Raw genomic sequence first — 19,499 nt, 5'->3', positions numbered from 1 at the left:
ATCTATGATGATGGGTATGAAAAAATGTCCCCACACCCCAGCAAAGACTACCAACCCCTCCTTCTCCTTCCTTACCCTACCCTGGCAGGGAAAATCGTATGTCATCAAGGAAGGTGGAAAATGACCTAATATATGGAACTGAAACTACTGCAATGTCCACGGCACTCAAATAAAACACAGATCCATTTAAGACAGGGAGGAATTCTTACTTAAAAACCGTTCTCCCTGCTCTGCTTTAAAGCACCTTCTTCCAAAAGCCCTGGAGCCCTCAGGATATTGCGTAACTAGTGCTGGATCTACTTTTGAAGTAGTTTTATAAAAAGACCAATCCAAGTTCGTCATATGTAATGAGTCAATAGGCTGTGTTTTTCCAGTAGTAGTCCTCAGTTTAATACTTTTTCTCCCAATGACCCTACTTACTAATAGGGCCACACAGGTGATAAGCTGATAAGGGAAAACAACAATGTTAGGTCTTAGCTAAAGAATCCTTGCTTAGTAAAAATGTATCTGTGTGTTCAGTTACTCAGTTGTGTCTGACTCTTTGCGACTCCATGGACTGTAGCCTGTCAGGTTCCACGGGATTCTCCAGGCAAGGATACTGGAGTGGGTTGCCATTTCCTATTCCAGGGGATCTTCCCGACCCGGGGATGGAACCCACATCTCCTGTGTTGTGGGTGGATCCTTTACCACTGACCACCAAGGAAGACCAGAAAGTAGGTTCTGGTGTATAGGAGAGCCTTTCGGCGGTGTCATTATGAAAATTTCTGAAATGCTGCTCAACGTATGTTTATCCAATCTTTAAACATAACAAGAATCGCCTAGATATTTCTTTATCTATTATCTAACATAAGATGTAAAAGCTAAGTAAAATGATGAGGCAAAGTGCTTCAGCTATTATTAAAGGGTTTTAAGGGTCTGTAAAAGTCAAAAACATTGTGGAATCAAAAGTGAAAACAAGGACTTCCCTGGTAGCCCAGAGGTTAAGACTTTGCCCTTGAATGCAGGGGGTGAGGGTTCGATCCCTGGCCAGGGAACTAAGATCCCACATGCCTTATAGCCAAAAAAACCAAAACATAAATCAGAAGCAGTACTGTAACTGGTTCAATAAAGACTTTAAAAATGGTCCACATCTATATATATATATATATATGCATATATATATGTATATCAATATATATATGCAATGATGGGATAGGCATATGGTAACAGTTATAGACATTCCTATTCCAGAAGGAAGAAAATGGAACAAACATAGAAAGGAGTTCCTTGTCCTGATGAGTTTCAGAATTTGGCCCAGCAGAATCCCTTTCCCTGGTGGCTCAGATGGTAAATGTGGGAGACCTGGGTTGGGAAGATCTTCTGGAAGAGGGCATGGCAACCCACTACACGACTGAGCAACTAACCACAGCACATATATATATATATATACATCTTTGGGAAAAAAGTGAAAACAAAGGCAGAAAGATTCCCAAACTTGAGAATGTTCTAACTCCATTTTTCTACAAGGTATAGAGCATGAGGACTTCAACTCATGAATGCTGTAAACACGTCTGCTGATATGGCGTGAGCCTGTGAAACAGGCAGAGGCAGGCATGGGCTGGGAGATCTGAGAGCTTGATGGAGAGAAGTGGGCGGAGGTAATAAGGGAGGCATGTGGGGCAAAGTAGGACAAGGAAGAGGGGCCCTGAGGGCAGACAGAAGCAGCTGGAAGCAGAAAGCCTACCCTTGCGCAGAGAGGTGGGAGCTGTCAGAGGGAAAGTGGGCCCGGAGACACAGTGAAAGGACTGGACAAGGTCACTGCGACACACACCAGCCAAGTCTTGCAGCAAAAGTAAGGTGGTGGGAGAAGAAGCAGGAGGCCTATGGATGAACATCTATGGGACAGAAACGCTTCAGAAAGGGGATGTAGGTAAAAGGGATGTCTGGCGAAGCAACGTAAAAGGCAGCCTAGGGAGAGTGAACAGACAGATGCCGGGGCAGAGGCGCAGAATGAATGCTGGCAGGCTGAGCGTGCTTGCTGCATGAGGCAGGTCTCACCTTTGCTTGTTTTACATTATTTTAGAGGGAACAGCAGTGAATATCCATGATGGCCTCCCTTGGGAAAATCCAGTAAACCAAGAGGTAGGGGTTACCTGAGCTTCACCAGGACCTCTCTCCACTCCTTGATGCAGGCACATTCTGGGAGCGATCCCAGGAGGAAAACCTTGCGTGCTATGACCACAGCACGGTGTCAAGTAAGACAAGGGTACATGAAAGCATTTCGAAAACTATAAAGCACCCTTTAAATATGAAGCATTGTTATTCAATGAATGCCTGGGACTAGAAAAGATGAAGACCAGTCACAATCAGGAGTGAAGAAATATTTGTCAAATATGGATATTATATATATTCCAAATGAAGATGATCCTAAGTAGAAATTCCAGTAGTTTGAGAAGACATTATGCTTGATATGTTTACTTTTCTGTCCAATATTTTTCCACATTGAAAAATCCTACCTGTGGCATAATATGGAGCTCTTGATAAACTACCGTACTGATTTATGAAAATGGAAATCTGCATCTAATGTATTTCCAAGGAGGTTGTTGACACATTACAGATCTTAACTAATTAGGTGAATTCCATTCAATCCAATCACTCATTGAGTGACTTGCAAGTAAGTGCAACATAATCCATCAGCTGCCAAGGAGGCTGCAGAGATGAGCAAGACAGTCTGCCTCTAACTACCTAGTTTGGTCAGTTCATCTTAGTTTCCATTCAGATTGGGGCAGCTGCATCTCCTTTCATAAGTATAGAGAGAAAGCAGTCTTTGACATTATGTGAGAAGCCTGCAACCAAGGAAATGCATTTTCCAGGAACACAGTGAATTAAAAAAATAATAATAATAAAGGAGGGGAAGGCACTCACTACCTGCTGACTGCAGACACTGCTGTGTGTTCATTTCCAGGTTCATCCTTGCCCAGTTGACGTGCAACCACTCTTGTCCTGATTGCATAACCACAGCATGTCAAGTTGTTTCTTGTTGCCAGTGTAAGTTGTAAAATTAAACTTCAGAACTGAGGGAGTCAAGCTAAATAATTGCCTACTTTAAAAATATGTATGTATATAATTTACATGTCACTTCAGATAAGCTCTTGAATCATGATCTCTTAAAGTCACAACTGTCACCAATTTAAAAATACAGTTTCAGGATAGCAGTTCTCCCTGCATGCATACCTTCTCCCTGAGACCTTCTCTCCTCTTCTCAGTTTTCCAAGTATTTTACATTGATTTATTGCAATCTGCTTTTCATGTTTTAACGAGAACCTAATTAATCACAACTTTTACTTCTCTCAAGCTCTTGAGACTTCTATAATTCCAAAGAAGTAATCTAAGATGGCCCAAAATGCACTTGCTGGTGCCTCTCAGGGCTCCAGGTTCTACTGATAAGTTCCCGTGAAGTTGGTGACACCACATGCAGGACCCTCGGTGAATGATATCCTGCCCACTCCTGTTCTAAAGGAAGATGCCAAACTTCTCCTTCTCCAACCTGGGGTGTTTCATTCCCTGACAGAAAACAGCTACTAGAAAGGGGCCAGGACTCCCCTGGAGGACCAGTGGATAAGAAGCTGCCTGTCAATGCAGGGGACACGGGTTCAGTCCCTGGTGTGAGAAGATTCCACATGCCAGGGGGCACCTAAGCCTGTGAGTCACAAGTACTGAGCCTGCGAACTGCAACTACTGAACCCTCTCACCCTAGAACCTGTGCTCCCAACCAGAGAAGCCAACGCAATGAGAAGCCCATGTGTAATGAAGAGTTTGAAGACTAGGCCCTGCTCGTGGCAACCAGAAAAACTCCGCTTGCAGCAATGAAGACCCAATGCAACCAAAAATAAAATTAATTAATTTTAAAAAAGAAGCACAACTTCCCCTTAAAAAAAAAAAAGAGGGAGTGGTTTACTAGGAGCCTGGAGCAAGTCACTAAGTAAGTGACAGTCAAGTCTTGCCTGGTCAAAAATCAACACAGCACTGAGGCAACCTCAACCTGGAAATGATACTCACAATGGGGGACATCACCTTCCTCTTGGGTAGAGTAGATTCACAGCAAATAGTACCAATTAATGAAAAGGCTTTTGATTTATACCCGGTGATGCTTCAAGAAGCTCAAACCACTGCAGACAGTAGTCTATCAATTCCCAGAAATCCATGTGTGCGTGCATGCTAAGTCACTTCAGTCGTGTCCGTCCGCCAGGCTCCTCTGTCCCGGGGATTCTCCAGGCAAGAGTACTGGAGTGGGTTGTCATGCCCTCCTCCAGGGGATCTTCCTGACCCAGGGATTGAACCGGTGTCTCATTATGTTTCCTACACTGGCAGGCAGGTTCTTTATCACTAGGGCCACCTGGGAGGCCCCCCCAGAAATCCATGCTAGACGATAAAGCGAGATCAGGGATAAAGCACACTTTATCAGGGATAAAGTGAGAGGGTAAAGCACACAAAAAACACTAGCAAAGAACCCAAAGAACTCGACCAGTGTAATTAAGTCAGCTGAAGAGGGAACCTAGAACCTTAGGGTCCTTCTAGGATGAAATATCAGCATTGGCTATAAGACCACCCTACCAACCAGGGCCAACTTTTCTTGGGAAAAATGCCCTAAAGGAGATAAACTTGACAACAGAAGCAGCCCACTCCTTCTTGAAGCCCTCTGTTCATCCAAGTGCTGAGTCTGCTTGTCTTCAAAGCTTTCCCAAACAGCCATCTTGAGCTGTTGTCAGAAATCGCCAGCCTAGGTTCGATATAGGGTCCTTGGGGCTAGTGCACTGGGATGACCCGGAGGGATGGGATGGGGAGGGAGGTGGGAGGGGGTTTCAGGATGGGGAACACATGTACACGCGTGGCAGATACATGTTGATGTGTGGCAGAACCAATACAACAGTGTAAAGTAATCAGCCTCCAATTAAAACAAATAATTTTTTTTTAAAAAGTCAACATGTTAAAAAAAAAAAAAAAACCCAGTCTGCACAGCAGGAAACACTAGGGGAGGATTTCCACACTGCATTTCTGATCTGTGAAGTGCTAGTCGCAGCACTGGCTTAATGCAGAGACAAATACACTCAGCTGTCCCATCACCAGCACTTCCTACTTTATAGGCAGCAAAAGAAAAATACCCAAATCTAAATTAATTTCCACATCTGATCAACTGCGTTTCCAAACAGCCAACACAGAACATGTTCTATTGATTCTACAATCCAGCTCTAGAAGCATGAAAAAGGGGAGAAATCCCCCAACTTGAGCACCTTGGACTTAAAGACCCTTAAGAAACATTACCTTCTCCCCCTAAGAAAGCTATAGTGTCTAGGGCTATATTGCCCTGAATGCACCCAATCTTCTTTGATCTGGGAAGCTAAGCAGGGTTGGGCCTGGTTAGTACTTGAATGGATGAAAGCTAGAGCACCCCAGACCAACTCTACCCATGATTTTTTTTTCTATCCTGATACATCCCAATTCTACCAACAGAAAGATAATTCTCATTAGGTAGAAGGTGAGCCCAGCCCATGAAGTAAGGAAGTGTTCCTAATATCTGTCTGTGTAATGAACGTGTCACTTCCCCGAACAGCCCAACTGTTTCCTTAAAATTTAAAAAAAAAAAAAGTGCTACATGGACTCTATGGTGTGTCAGTCCCCCTCCCAAAGTCTGAGTCAGAGCATGTGTGTCTTTCCTGAAGTTCTGGGTGACCAAGCTGGCTCCCTTTCAGACTTGCTCCGATAGCTGAACTTAAGGCTGTCTTCCAGCCACAACAGAAGCAACTATCTATTTTAAAACAATTTTCCTAACCCACACGCGACCGGAGCTACCTTATACATAGGTCGTCAACGTCCTACCGGAAACCGAACACTTCTGTCTCGAACGGTGCCTGTCATCTCCCAGGATTAATGCGTGATTATGTGGATATATTTTTACCTTTGACCGCGCAACTGTTGGAGCGGAGAAAAGCCACCCCAATTTTTACCATCGTGCCTGAGCCAATCCAGAGCCTTAGAAAGACAGATGAATGGGAGATGAGAGGGCTTCTCTCTCACAAACAGTAAGCGAGAGGAGGGGAAAAAAAAAAAAAAAATCCGTCGGAGGAGAGGGTGGGGGGCAGGGTGGAAGGCAGGGGAAGGACACCCAGCCGCCGACCAGAGGCAGCTGCAGGCGGCCGCACTTCGCGAACTGCCCGCAGAGGGGAGTGAAATCTTCCCCCGGTACAATAACGGAGCGCCCCACTCCCCGGCTGCCTCGCCTGGGCACGAATAATAAATATATCGAGGTGGACAAACCGCTGCACCGAGACAAGTCAGCCCCCATCCCCGAAAGGTCAAAACTTCAGAAATTCGGGGGATCACAGCACCCACACAAACACATAGATCCGTTGGAGCGGAGAGACTCGGAGATTGAGCAAAGGTTCTGCATTTTGGTTTTTGCTTTCAAGCTCTGGTTTGCAAAAAAGTACGGCGGCTACGGGCAAAGCTCGAGAGGAGCAGGAAAGGCTGAGGGCGGCGGTGCTGGGGGGGGGGGGCGGTATGGGTAGGAAAGCAGGGGTGTCGAACCCCAACCACCCAGGCCTCAATGTGACGAAAGTCGTCAGCAGCCCCAACCGCATCCCAGCCCCTGCGTCCCGGCCAGCAGACGCCCCCAGCGGCTCCCCCACCCCAGCTTCCTTCCCCGCCAGCTCCGCAGCAGCAGCAGCAGCAGCAGCAGCAGCCCCGGCTCGAGCCGCGCGCCGGCAGCGCCACGACCGCGGCTCCATCCCCGCCGCGCGGCAGGCACCCGCAGGCCTGCCTCCCAGCCCACCCGGGCGCGCCCCGGAGCGGAGCCGGGCCGAGCTGCGCCGCCAACTCCCCTCTCCCCGGGGCCGGCGGGGGGCTCCCGCTTACCTTGGGCGCTCGCGGGGGGGCTGAAGGTGGCAAGCCTCCCGCCCCCCGCCCCGGTCCTCCTGGCGGGTTTTCTTCCTCCCTCCTCGTCTTCCTCCTCCTCCCCACGGTGAGTCCCGGTCTCCCCCTCCTCCCAGAGGCCGGGGGTAAGAGCCCCGAAGCCCCCGAAGCACGGCCCGGCTGCGTGCGTGCTGGAGGCGGCGGCGCGCGGCCAGCTCTCTCCAGTAACTGAGCGCGGCGCGCGGCTCCCAACTAAAGTGTGAAAGAAGCGGCGGCCGCGGCACGGAACGTCCCCCCCGGGAGTGGGCAGGGAGCGAGCCGGGGCTGGCGGCGAGCGAGCGAGGGAGGGGACCGGGAAGGAGGGAGGGGGACGGAGGGAGGGGATCTCGTCGCCCAGTCACTCACTCGAGGGGCGGGGGCAGCCAGACACTCCCCCAGCGCCGGCCCCTCCCCGCGCCCGGCTCCCGCGCGCGTCCTGCCCCCCGCCTCGCCCCCGGGAGGGGCCTGCGGGGGCCGCGCACCCCGGAGGAAGGGACGGGGATTGCGCGACTGCCAGGGCTGCAGAGAGGAATCGAGGGCGAGGACGGGCGTGTGTGTGTGTGTGCGCGCGCACCCCGCCGCTGGAGGGGAGACCCCGGCGGGAAAGCTGCGTCCTGGGCCTGACACCCGGGCGATGGCCTGGGAGGAGCCGCTGGACCGCTCGGAGCCCCGGACGGCCCAGCTCTGCTGGAGACCCAAGCCAGACGAGGGGCTGCGCCTGCTGGAAGCAGGGGAAGGCGAGGCCGGGCATCCGCGCCGCGCAGCCCCTCCCTTCGCTGGACCGGTGGGCGCTGCCTAGTTTCCCCGGCCCGGCGTGGCCACCAACCCGCCTCCACCCTGCCCGGGAGCCGCGGCGCCTGCAAGATGAATGAAGCGTCGGCCCCTGGACAGAAGCTGCACTGGGGAGGGAAGGAGACACCGCCTGAGACTTCGTGCCCTGCGCCCCCTCTTTGCCCCTCCCGGCCTCTTGGGACTAAAGGGAGGAGGCCGCGCCTACTGGCGCGTTTGGGATGATTGGGGAATCTTCAAAGATCGCCGCCCACCTCTTAACCTGCTGGGGGTTTTTTGTGGACACCCACAAGAGGTCAACCAATCTCACCCTCTGGGAAAAAGTTGTTTTCTCCTTTTCCTGGTCATATTGGGTGTTTCGTGTGCGCACTGAATCGATCTTTCAACATTGATAGCGGTCTTTTGTGTGGCTTCCCCGCGCTTCGCTGCTCTTGCATTGCCCTAGACGCGTGAGGAATGCCAGGCCTCCGGAGTGAGGACACCCAGGAAAACAAAAGGGGCAAAAAGACCCTCCCTGGGCCCCGTGGATTACACACACACAACGGAATCATTTCTCTCTTTGGGCCAAGATGAAGTTGAAAACCGGAAAAGGACACACTAGAGCTGTGGCAGTGATGAGACACCTAACTGAAAAACAGATTCATGATTTAATGGCATGAGTTAATAACCCACCCATAATAGCGAGGAAGTCAGTCTTTTGGGAAAGGGAAAAAAAAAAAAAGGTTTCCCTGTGTTCTCACTTTTCTGATTTAAAAGGCTGGTATCACATTGTTTTTGAAACCCCCTTGTATTCCATTTTAAAATGTATCCATATTTTCTCTTTGGAACCAGAACTCTTTCTAGTCTAGCCTCCTGAAGAGGAGTAGTTTAGAAGGGGTGGTAGGCTAACTAGGATTCCAAGGTGGCACTGCCAGCCATCATCTGTTACCTTAAATGACTTCTTTCATTTCTTTCAGCCTTCCTTCCCTCATCTGTAAAATGGGATTGATGATAGGAGTTTCTATCTCATAGGCATGCTGTCAAAATAAAAGAAAAATGAAATGAGGCGGCAGTGTACATAAAAAACTTTGTGTAAAGCCTGACACATGGTATGAGCTGTTCTTTCAAATTATAGTTAAATCTCAAATTTGGTAGGCATTTATTTTTTTTTCCTCTTTGCATTCTGTCTTAAAGTTGGGAGTGCAAATCCATCTGCTGGATTTATCCAAATGCAGCCAACATTTCTCTGGTGTTTTTAGGTCATTCCTGAAACCGTCTCACGGACAGAGGAGGCTGGTGGGTTATGGTAAGATGAAAGAAGTATATAACTAAGATGTGTGTGAGTTTATTTACATAGAATTCTGTATAAAAGGATCCTTGAGGATAACAAGATTTTGTTTCCCCTAGTTCTCTCTTTCCCTCACTAAGCTACCCTGAATAGACTAGGCTCTATAAATGTTGGCCTGTGTTATCATCTCTTTCATGGGTTAGAACAGTGACTGGCAACGCAGACTTCATGAGGGCAAAGCAATGAGGGTCCCCTCTGAACTGATATCCTCAGAAGTAACAGAAGGTCACAGAGCAAGCACTTCAGACATGTATGAGTTTAAAAATCCATACTATGAACTTTTAAAGCAAATTTTTAATTATTCAAAATAAATACATATTCCTTGTAGAAACTCAGCCAAGTATGAAGGAAATAAAGATCACCATAATCCTACACTCCAGAGAGAAGAACTCAATAAGTGCTTCAAGTATACCCATTTACCCTTCATTTATTTCATGATTATTCAATCAGCAAATGTTTGTTAAGAACCTAGTATAGCGGCTGGACAACTTCCCAGGGCTGAGAATACGTTGTATGGTCTTGGTAGTATTTGTTTCTCTCTAGAAACTACTCCTGAGAGGCAACACTTTATATGGTAGTAAGGTTCTCAGGATAGTCTACCAAAAGTCTGTGAAAAGAATTCCATAATGAAACTGCACGGCTGGCCAGAAACAATCCAGGTTTTGTAGGGCTTGAATCACTTACAATTTGGGGAGCCACCTTTCAGATAAGGAAGATAAAAGTGTAAAAGCCCCTGGGAAGGGCTCATATGAATAAAGTGTCATGGAAACTAAGCCCCTTTTGCCTTTCAGCAAATCCTAGGGCTTCCCAGGTGGCGCAGTGATAAAAAGTAAAGAATCTCCCTGCTACTGCATGAGGCACAGGAGATGCAGGTTCCATCCCTGGGTCGGGAAGATCCCCTGGAGGAAGAAATGGCCACCCACTCCAGTATTCTTGCCTGGGAGATCCCATAGACAGAGGAGCCTGGTGGGCCACAGTCCACAGGGTTACAAAAGAGTCAGCTACGACTGAGCATGCACTCACGCAGTAAACCCTCTTCTGCACTGGAATTTCTGTACAAATTAACTGCTTCAATAAACATTGGTTTTGGGGTTTTCTTTTCTTTGCCATACCACACAGCTTATGAGATCTTAGTTCCCCAACCAGGAATTGAATCCACACCCTTGGCAGTGAAAATGCAGAGTCCTGACCACTGGACTGCTAGGAAATTCCCAATAACACTTTTAATGTGAAAATTCGTATCTCATTTACTTGGTCTTGGGGTACCTCTCATTTTTCCCCCAAATCTGGATGAGATGGGAATGGAGATGCCCATCAGCACCACAGTCACCATGCACACACACTTACTTAACATAGCCACATCAGGGGCAGTCGTACCACGGGTGCTGTGTAAGGGCTGCAAAAGAGAGAGTAGATAGGGTTCAGTGAGAGGGGAGGGGCAGACGGGATGGGGCACTGAGGTGCTAGAGAGGCTCCTTGGTTATAATAGCACACAGCAAACCACACAGCGCAAGTTGCCTGCGCATCTGTTTGGCCAGCACAAGCTAAATCTACTGCACATTTAAAAACAGAATAATAGCTCTTGCTATTGCATGCTTAGTCACATTCGACGCTTTTGTGACCCCATGAACTCTAGCCCACCTGGCTCTTCTGTGCATGGAATTTCCCAGGCAAGAATACTGCAGTGGCTTGCCATTTTCTTCTCCAGGGGATCTTCCTGACCCAGGGATTGAACCAGCATCTCCTGCAATGGCAGGCAGATTCTTTACCACCGAGCCACCTGGTAAGCCTCCTTGCTATTCAGATGACTATTAACTATTAAGATGACTTTTTTTCAGATTTTATTTTATTTTATTTACTTTACAATATTGTATTGGTTTTGCCATACAACAACATGATTCTGCCACCGGTGTACATGTGTTCCCAATCCTGAACCCACCTCCCACCTCCTTCCCCATACCATCTCTCTGGGTCATCCCAGTGCACCAGCCCCAAGCATCCTGTATCCTGCATCGAACCTAAACTGGCGATTCATTTCTTATATAATATTATAGATGTTTCAATGCCATTCTAAGCATACTTTTTGAAAACGAAAAACATGAATCACATCCCCATCACAACTAATAAAACCATCCTCTCTTTGCCATTCCACCACCAGAATCTGAGTGTTCCATATCTTCAAACACTCTTAAGTATAATTTTTTTTAAAAAGATATCTTTATTGCCCAGAATAGTTATGGTTTAACCTTCAAAGTCACTTCATTGAAAATTGGTTTTCTTTTTTATTCCTAAAGCTTTAACTCATAAAATTTGGCTCTATAGAACTATTTATAACATGTTTGAATTCTTTGTTTCTTACATTTCTTTTGAGTAGACATTGTGTATTGAATGTGTTTGTATCCCAAAGTTCATATGTTCAAGGCTTAATCTCTAATGCCAATGGTATTGGGAAGAGGTAGGCCTTTGAGAGATGAGGTCATGAGCTGGGGTTGGGGGAGGTGGAGTCCTCATGATGAGGGTAGTGCCCTTATAAGAGAGACCAGAGAGTTCTCCTCTACTCCATCTCTCCCTACCCAGAACACAAGGTGGCCTTGGAAAGTGGCCTTCCCAAGAACTTGACCATCCTGGCACTTTGATCTCAGACTTCCAGACTCCAGATAAGTGAGAAATAAATATATATTGAGAAATGGAGTATTTCCTGCCATGTCAGTAAACAATGGTGTTACAGTCATCAGCGTTTCCTACCCTTTAGGGCACTCAGGAAAGAGAAGAATACCTGTGTGATCTGGTAGCCATCAGGCTGCAGCCACTCCCTACGGTGAGCACTGAGGAACTCAGGATGTTAAAAACACAGGATAGAGGCTCCAGGATAGCTGAGATGCACACGAAAGGGAAGAGTTCAGTGACCCCAGACACTTGCATCTTCCCCTACAGAGACAAGAGTTAAATTTCTTAACTTGGGACTTCGGGTTTTCTTTAATTCACAAAAATACTTTTGATGTTCAGACTAGCTTTGACTGTGTGGATCGCAATAAACTGCGGAAAATTCTGAAAGATATGGGAATACCAGAAAACCTGATCTGCCTCTTGAGAAACCTATACGCAGGTCAGGAAGCAACAGTTAGAACTGGACATGGAACAACAGACTGGTTCCAGATAGGAAAAGGAGTACATCAAGGCTGTATATTGTCACCCTGCTTATTTAACTTACATGCAGAGCACATCATGAGAAACGCTGGGCTGGAAGAAGCACAAGCTGGAATCTATATTGCCAGGAGAAATATCAATAACCTCAGATATGCAGATGACACCACCCTTATGGCAGAAAGTGAAGAGGAACTAAAAAGCTTCTTGATGAGAGTGAAAGAGGAGAGTGAAAAAGTTGGCTTAAAGCTCAACATTCAGAAAACGAAGATCATGGCATCTGGTCCCATCACTTCATGGGAAATAGATGGGGCAACAGTGGAAACAGTGTCAGACTTTATTTTGGGGGGCTCAAAATCGCTGCAGATGGTGATTGCAGCCATGAAATTAAAAGATGCTTACTCCTTGGAAGAAAAGTTATGACCAACCTAGATAGCATATTGAAAAGCAGAGACATTATTTTGCCAACAAAGGTCTGTCTAGTCAAGGCTATGGTTTTTCCAGTGGTCATGTATGGATGTGAGAGTTGGACTGTGAAGAAAGCTGAGTGCTGAAGAATAGATGCTTTTGAACTGTGGTGTTGGAGAAGACACTTGAGAATCCCTTGGACTGCAAAGAGATCCAACCAGTCCATCCTAAAGGAGATCAGTCCTGGGTGTTCTTTGGAAGGACTGATGCTAAAGCTGAAACTCCAATACTTTGGCCACTGCATGCGAAGAATTGACTCATTGGAAAAGACTCTGATGCTGGGAGGGTTTGGGGGTAGGAGGAGAAGGGGACAACAGAGGATGAGATGGCTGGATGGCGTCACTGACTCTATGGACATGAGTTTGAGTGAACTCTGGGAGTTGGTGATGGACAGGGAGGCCTGGCATGCTGCGATTCATGGGGTCGCAAAGAGTCAGACACGACTGAGCGACTGAACTGAGCTGAACCTGCTCTTTGTTCCAAACTTCTATATAACCTGACTGCTTCCTCCTCCCTCCCTCTCCTCGGGGCAGTTCTCTCAGGGCTACTTGAGATTCTGCCTCCCAGGCTTAAGTCTTAAAAATTTCCGCCAAATAAAACATACCTCTCAACTTTTAGGTTGTGACTATTTTTTGAGTCAACTATATATATACATGTTTAAGTTACCCAGCCTGTGGTATTTTGTTACAGCAGTCCAAACCCACTATGACATATAGGTTCCCTTTACCATTGACTGTAAAATTGAAACCAATGGAAGTGCAGACTGACTGAATACTAGATGGTGAAAACTGTACACTGAACCATACATATGAACCTAAATGAATTCATTTTATGTGATTTACTTTTATAAAGCTTCCAATCGGGTTAATTTTTCTGGATAATCAAGTCACAAGTAGCTTTGGTAGGATTATTCAGAAAGCAGTGATCCTAAAATGAGTCCTACTCTGAAGAGTGCTTTCTTTGTTGTTTGCTCCTTGGAAGAACAGCTAACACCGATTGTCTGCTGTATGGAAAGCACAGCATTATGTCATTCATGAGGTACGTGAGCTCACTCACTTCATCTTCCCAGCAATGCGATCAGATAGATACTTTCCCCATTCCGATGCAGATGTGGAAATGGAAACACAGAGGAATGAAATAATTAGTTCAAGTCCAAGATCAGTTCTCACTAGTCACATGCCAGAGCCCACATTCTTAACTGCTGGAAGTATATTTTCTCTTCAACTTTCCTACTTCAGTCTAACTCTTACAGTGAAGCTTGTCTGAGCAACCCTAGCCTCTGAGTTTCTCAGTTTGTAGAGAATCCATAGTTTCCCTCATTTGCTGAAATTTTACAGCCTTACACTATTGGGGGTCCTTCCATGTATTTATGGTGCCATCAAGATCAGTAGCTATTGGTCTGAGACTAGACAGTTGTGTGCATGTGTGTGTTTAAGTCTTATTTGGGGTACCACAATGCACACACAGGTAACACGCCCAATAAGCAGTTGTGGATTGAGTGTTGTTTTTATTATTTGTTCATAGTGGTTAATATTAGTCACATTACCCTGCTCATTCTTAATGGCTGAGGCCACCTCAGAGAAGAGAGTTTAAAGTCAGTGCTAACAACCTGCTAATTGTTCTAATCGGTCTCTCAATTATGTGTGAGTTACTCTGATAACCCGCTTTTCTGGATGCACAATTCTTACATCTATTTTTTTTTTCCTTCCTCGGGTTTCCACTTAGGCTATGTATTTCCTTTACTTCATTTTCAAAATTGGGGTAGTTGGAAGATGAGAACGTGGAACAGAGTCACTAGGAGGAAGAAATGTTAGGAATCCATAACCAAGGAGTGAGATTCAGCCACAGGTCAAAGAGAAGAATGGAGCAGAGGGAGAGGGATTCCAGGTACCCTGGAGGGAGGGGTCAGCCAAGCCCCCAGGCTGTCTGCTTTCTCTCCTTGTTTCCTGGCCTTCTCCAGAGAGTGGTAGTTAGCTTTCCAGCATGGACCCCCTTTTCCCAGGTCATAGAACAGCTCCACCACCGTGGGTGTAACAGATGGATCTCCAGATGCTGAAGTCATTGGTTCTCATTGGTATCTGCTTAGAGTCCGATCTTCCTTCCAACTTACACTCATTACTTGTGCTAACAGTATTGTTCACATGTTTGTTAGTCTCTTGAGTCAACTGTGAGGTCTCTAAGAACTGAAGACTGTTATTCCTATCACAATGGAGCCAAACAGTGGGAATTCTATACAGCCTTAGAGGTAAGTGTTGCAATTAATTAAGTAGCTATTAAGTCACTATGTGGCTTCCTCATGGTCAGCGAAGAGTTGACTCATTTTGCAAAGAGCTGACTCATTTGAAAAGGCCCTGATGCTGGGAAAGATTGAGGGCAGGAGGAGAAGGGGATGACAGAGGATGAGATGGTTGGATGGCATCACCGACTCAATGGACATGAGTCTGGGTAAACTCTGGGAATTGGTGATGGACAGGGAGGCCTGGGGTGCTGCTGTTCATGGGGGTAGCAAAGAGTCGGACACGACTGAGTGACTGAACTGAAGTGAACTAAACTTAGTGATGATGGAAAGCAAATATTGAAATCCAGAAACTTCAGAAACTGTCTTTAACCAAAAAAATGTGGTGAAGGAAATTGTGTGTGTGTGTGTGTGTGTGTGTGTGTGAGAGAGAAAGAGAGAGAGAGAGAGAGAGAGAGAGAGAGAGAGAGAAACAGAAACAAACAAAAAAATGTTTTCATCTCTATCACGGCTTTACCTCTTTGAAAACCCCCTCTCTTTCCTTACTCTCTTTCAGAAAGTGAAACAATACTGAGAAGGTGAACATAAAACGTTGTAGCTTCCTTCACCCTAATTAAGCAAGAATCCCTGAAAAAAATAGCTAATAAGTCATTATCTCTCATTATACTACAGTTCAAAAGTTGTATTGTTTCTGATGTTATGGACTGACTTCAGATACAATTATTGACAGCTGAAGTTTTTAAAAGCTAATGGAAGATATTATTGCCGTTGAGATGTAAACAACCTGTTTTCAGATCATACTCTTAAAAGGAAAGGAAGGAATCGGAAAATTCCAAAGTAAGTGTTTGAAGAGGTTTTGGTGTGTTAGCATACATCAAACCATTCTAACCTCCCCTGCATGTTTTAACTGTTTCAAGCCCCCCTGCAATGCTATGAAGGAATTGTTATTAATATCTCCATTTTCTAGAGGTGAGATCTGAGGAACAGCAAGCTTAAGTAACACAGCCAACACCAAGGTTGTCCAGTAGGTGACAGAGCTGGGATTTGCTCTTATACCTGGTGCTTAGACTACGCCAAGCACCTTGATGGCGGCCATTGGGCACAGAAAAGTACAGTTTTATCTTCTGGAATCTGCTGAATGGTAGGGAGCCTCAGTACACTTTCCATCATCTCCAGAATGGTCTTTATCACTTGTGAGGAGCCACAATGAGAGAAAAAGGGTTAGCACTGTCAGACGTGACACCTGCTGGCTAATCAGATGCTTCCAGTAGCTCTTCTAGCCAGAAGACTACTGATGGAGGTAGGAGATTACAGAGCAAAGGTGGCTAGAAGGCTTGAAACATGATGACAGTTCCATGCTTCAGCACTCGTTTTAATTAAATCGGGTCCAAAATAACTGTCAGTAAACAGCTTTGCCTCATTCAGAATGTTCAGTGGCAATGTAAGGTAAGCATTAGCATGAACATTTAAAATGCTTCCACCAGTTTGAAACAGTGGCTTTATTCACCTCTTCCTCTCCTCCTTGCTTAGTTCTGAACCCCAGTCCAGGCCTCAGTCCCTCTCTCCTGGACTCTGAGTCAGTCACCTTGACTTCTGTCTCTTTGGTTGAGCACTGTCTTTGTGGTTGCAGGATCCCTTCTCTAAAGCACAGATCCATTTATCGAGCATGCTTCCAGCTCTTTGATGAGTCCAGAATGAATTCTAAACTTCTCCATCATGACACAAAACCTTCCATAATTTGGCCTGTGCTTACCTTTTCAGATTGATTCCCAGTTCTAGATGCAAACTGTACAGATGAAGGCCCTGGCTGACTTGCTGTTCCCCATTCATTTCTGCTATTTTCAACCCCTGTGACCTTGCACCTGTCCCTCTGTGTAGACTACTCAAACCCCTACACATCTCAAGAGCTTGTCTCTTAGCCAACGTACATGTAGTACATGTAGTTTTCTCTGCCACTCACTAGCTCTGTGACTGTGGGCAAACCATCTTGACCGTTGGTTGAGCCTCGGGTTCTTCATCTGCAGCAGAGGGACCATATTGTGTATAGAGAAAAGATGTGGAATCTAGAAAAATGGTGCCAATGGACCTATTTGCAAGGCAGGAATAGAGACGCAGACGTAGAGAATGGACTTGTGAACACAGCGGAGGAAGGAGGCGGTGGGGCGAATTGTGAAATATACACCACCATGGGTAAAGTTGACATACATACACGACCATGTGTAAAGCTGACATATATATATTACCATATATAAAATAGCTAGTGGGAAGCTGCTGTATAGCACAGCAAGCTCAGCCTGATGCTCTGTGATGACCTAGAGGGGTGGGATTGGGGTGGGTGGGAGGGAGGTTCATGCAGGAGGGGATATATGTATACAGAGAACTGATCCACTTCACTGAACACCAGAAACTAACATAACATTGTAAAGCAATTATCCTCCAAGTAAAATGCATACATACATACGTACATAAATAACTAGAAATAAAGGCCTGGTGTTCGGCACTGTTAGAGATCAGATATGGATGTGTTGTAAGTGGCTATTATATTATCACTTGTGCTTTGTGGTCTGGCTTAGATGTCGTTTGTTCTGAGAAGCTTTCCACAGTCCCCCTTATCAGAATTGAGCTCTTCCTATTGCAGTTTTGGGGTTGTTTTAAAAGCCTTTGAGATTCGGTTTATTTGTTAGTTAACTAAGTCTCACTAATATCAGCTTGGCCAAAAAGTTCATTCAGGTTTTTCCACATGCTGTATTAAAAAAAGAAATAGACCTACATGTACGTGGTGATTTTAAGTGTCACCTTAAAATTACCACCGAAAAATTAGCTCATCCAGTAAATGGTATTAAGACAACTGAGTAAAGTACCAAGGAAAAAGCATAGGTTATTATCTTTACCTTACAATGCATAGCGTCTAAATCTAACTGATTCAAAATCTCATGGTTTAAAGGGCTTCCCCAATAGCACAGCGGTAAAGACTCTGCCTGCCAATAAAGGAGATGTGGCAGGAGCTGCAGGTTCGATCCCTGGGTCAAGAAGATCCCTTGACAAGGAAATGGCAACCCACTCCAGTATTCTTGCCTGGGAAATCTCACAAACAGAGGCGCCTGGTGGGCTACAGTCCATGGGGTTGCAAGGAGTCAGACACGACTTAGTGACCACACATATTGTCCTGCAAATATATACTTTGCAAATTGTACAATTCAGTCAGTTTTAGAATACTTACATGACTGGGCAACCATCACCACTCTGTAATTCTGGAACATTTTTATCACCTCAAGGAAGAGGAGGGTTCCAATCTGACCACATCTTCACAGACGATTGTTATTGCCTGCCTTTTTTGTTCTAGCTGTCCTAGTGGATGTGAAGTGGCTTTGTAGGCTTGACTGTAGGCTTGATCTCATTGTAGGCTTGATTTACATTTCCCTACTGACTAATCACGTTGAACATCTTTTCATATGTTCTTCTCTTGAAGTTTGCTTTTAATTTTATGATGGCAGTTGCTATAGCCAGCACCTGTTTACTCTTTACACTTCCTATAACCCTTTGCTCAAACGTCTGTAAACTGTGGGGCTTGAAACATGTTTCATGAATGAGCTATTTATTTTTAATATCACCCAGGAGGTATGCTGATATGAAGTATGGAGAGAAGAGAGAGAACAAAGAAAGTGTGGACAAAATAATAGAGCAAAAACCCCCAAAGAATACAGTGTTTATTATTCTGAGAGTATCCAAATTATATACTGAATAATGTTTTATAGCTGTTAAAGATGTCCTGATATTTCTACCAGGTGATCTGCCTTCATTACATTTTTTCCTTCATTACTAGGGTAGATTCAGTAAGGAGGTATTATGTCAAAATTAAGACTTTTGGGTTTTAGACGAGAGAGGGAAAAAAAATAATTAAACTGGAAAATGTCATTTTCAACTCATGATAATAATTGAGCACAACTTAACTCCTTCATGTTCCTCCAAAGCAATTTTTTTTTAAATAGAAGGAAATCTGTAAGTATCTGAGAAATTCAATGAAGATGCTATCACAATTCAGAAAATCTAAAAAATATTTGTTAGATGCCTTCTTTAAATGAAGTAAGATTCATTTGAAAAAAAAAAAAAAGGCAACCCTCAATTCACTAAATGCAAAAGCAAGCCCCAAGGAACTAGAAGAAGGAGTTTGTGATGGAATCTCACTGTCACCTACGCAGAGAGGCAGGAGCTGGAGTTGCCAGGGAGGAGTGAGTCATCCCTACGAACCGCCTGGAAGTGCAGCAGACAGCAAAGTGCAGAGTCAGAGCCCACTGCAGTCCTCAGGCCCAGCTGCGAAGGGAGACTGTGGGAGAGACAGCCTAGCCCAGGCAATGGCGGGGGGTTTCCCACAGCGGGCAACCCTCTGCAGACGCTCCCACTCACCAGGGTTGCCTGCCTTTCCTAGCGATCCGGGTTCCACCATGTCAGGCTACTGCTCTGATTGATGTAAACTGGTCCCTTCTTCTGTGCTGAAGAATGTGGTGGTGTTTTACTTAGGGTTTTTTTTTCATCATAAGGAATGGAAGGTTAATCATACTAGCTTGAGTTGGAGGGACCAGGAAGAATTACTCCAAGATTCCTGAAAGC

At 45.6% G+C, this 19,499-nt stretch overlaps 1 protein-coding gene across 2 annotated transcripts in view; it reads right to left on the bottom strand.

Annotated features, from left to right (window-relative positions):
• Window positions 1-8,914, bottom strand: part of C16H1orf21 (chromosome 16 C1orf21 homolog) — a 245,160-nt gene extending 236,246 nt beyond the window's left edge. The window contains exon 1 of one of the 2 annotated variants that reach the window (XM_018060708.1): window positions 7,294-8,914. In XM_018060708.1, the coding sequence (XP_017916197.1) occupies window positions 7,294-7,678 (385 nt within the window). In that variant the 5' untranslated portion in view covers window positions 7,679-8,914. Of the gene's footprint in view, window positions 1-6,891; window positions 7,252-7,293 lie in introns of those variants that run through there. The other variant, XM_018060710.1, reaches the window with a different exon arrangement.

This window comes from Capra hircus, chromosome 16, assembly GCF_001704415.2.
Source record: "Capra hircus breed San Clemente chromosome 16, ASM170441v1, whole genome shotgun sequence".
NCBI lineage: Eukaryota > Metazoa > Chordata > Mammalia > Artiodactyla > Bovidae > Capra > Capra hircus.
The sequence above is the reverse complement of the archived record's forward strand: the minus strand, read 5'-3'. Positions and strand labels throughout refer to the sequence as shown.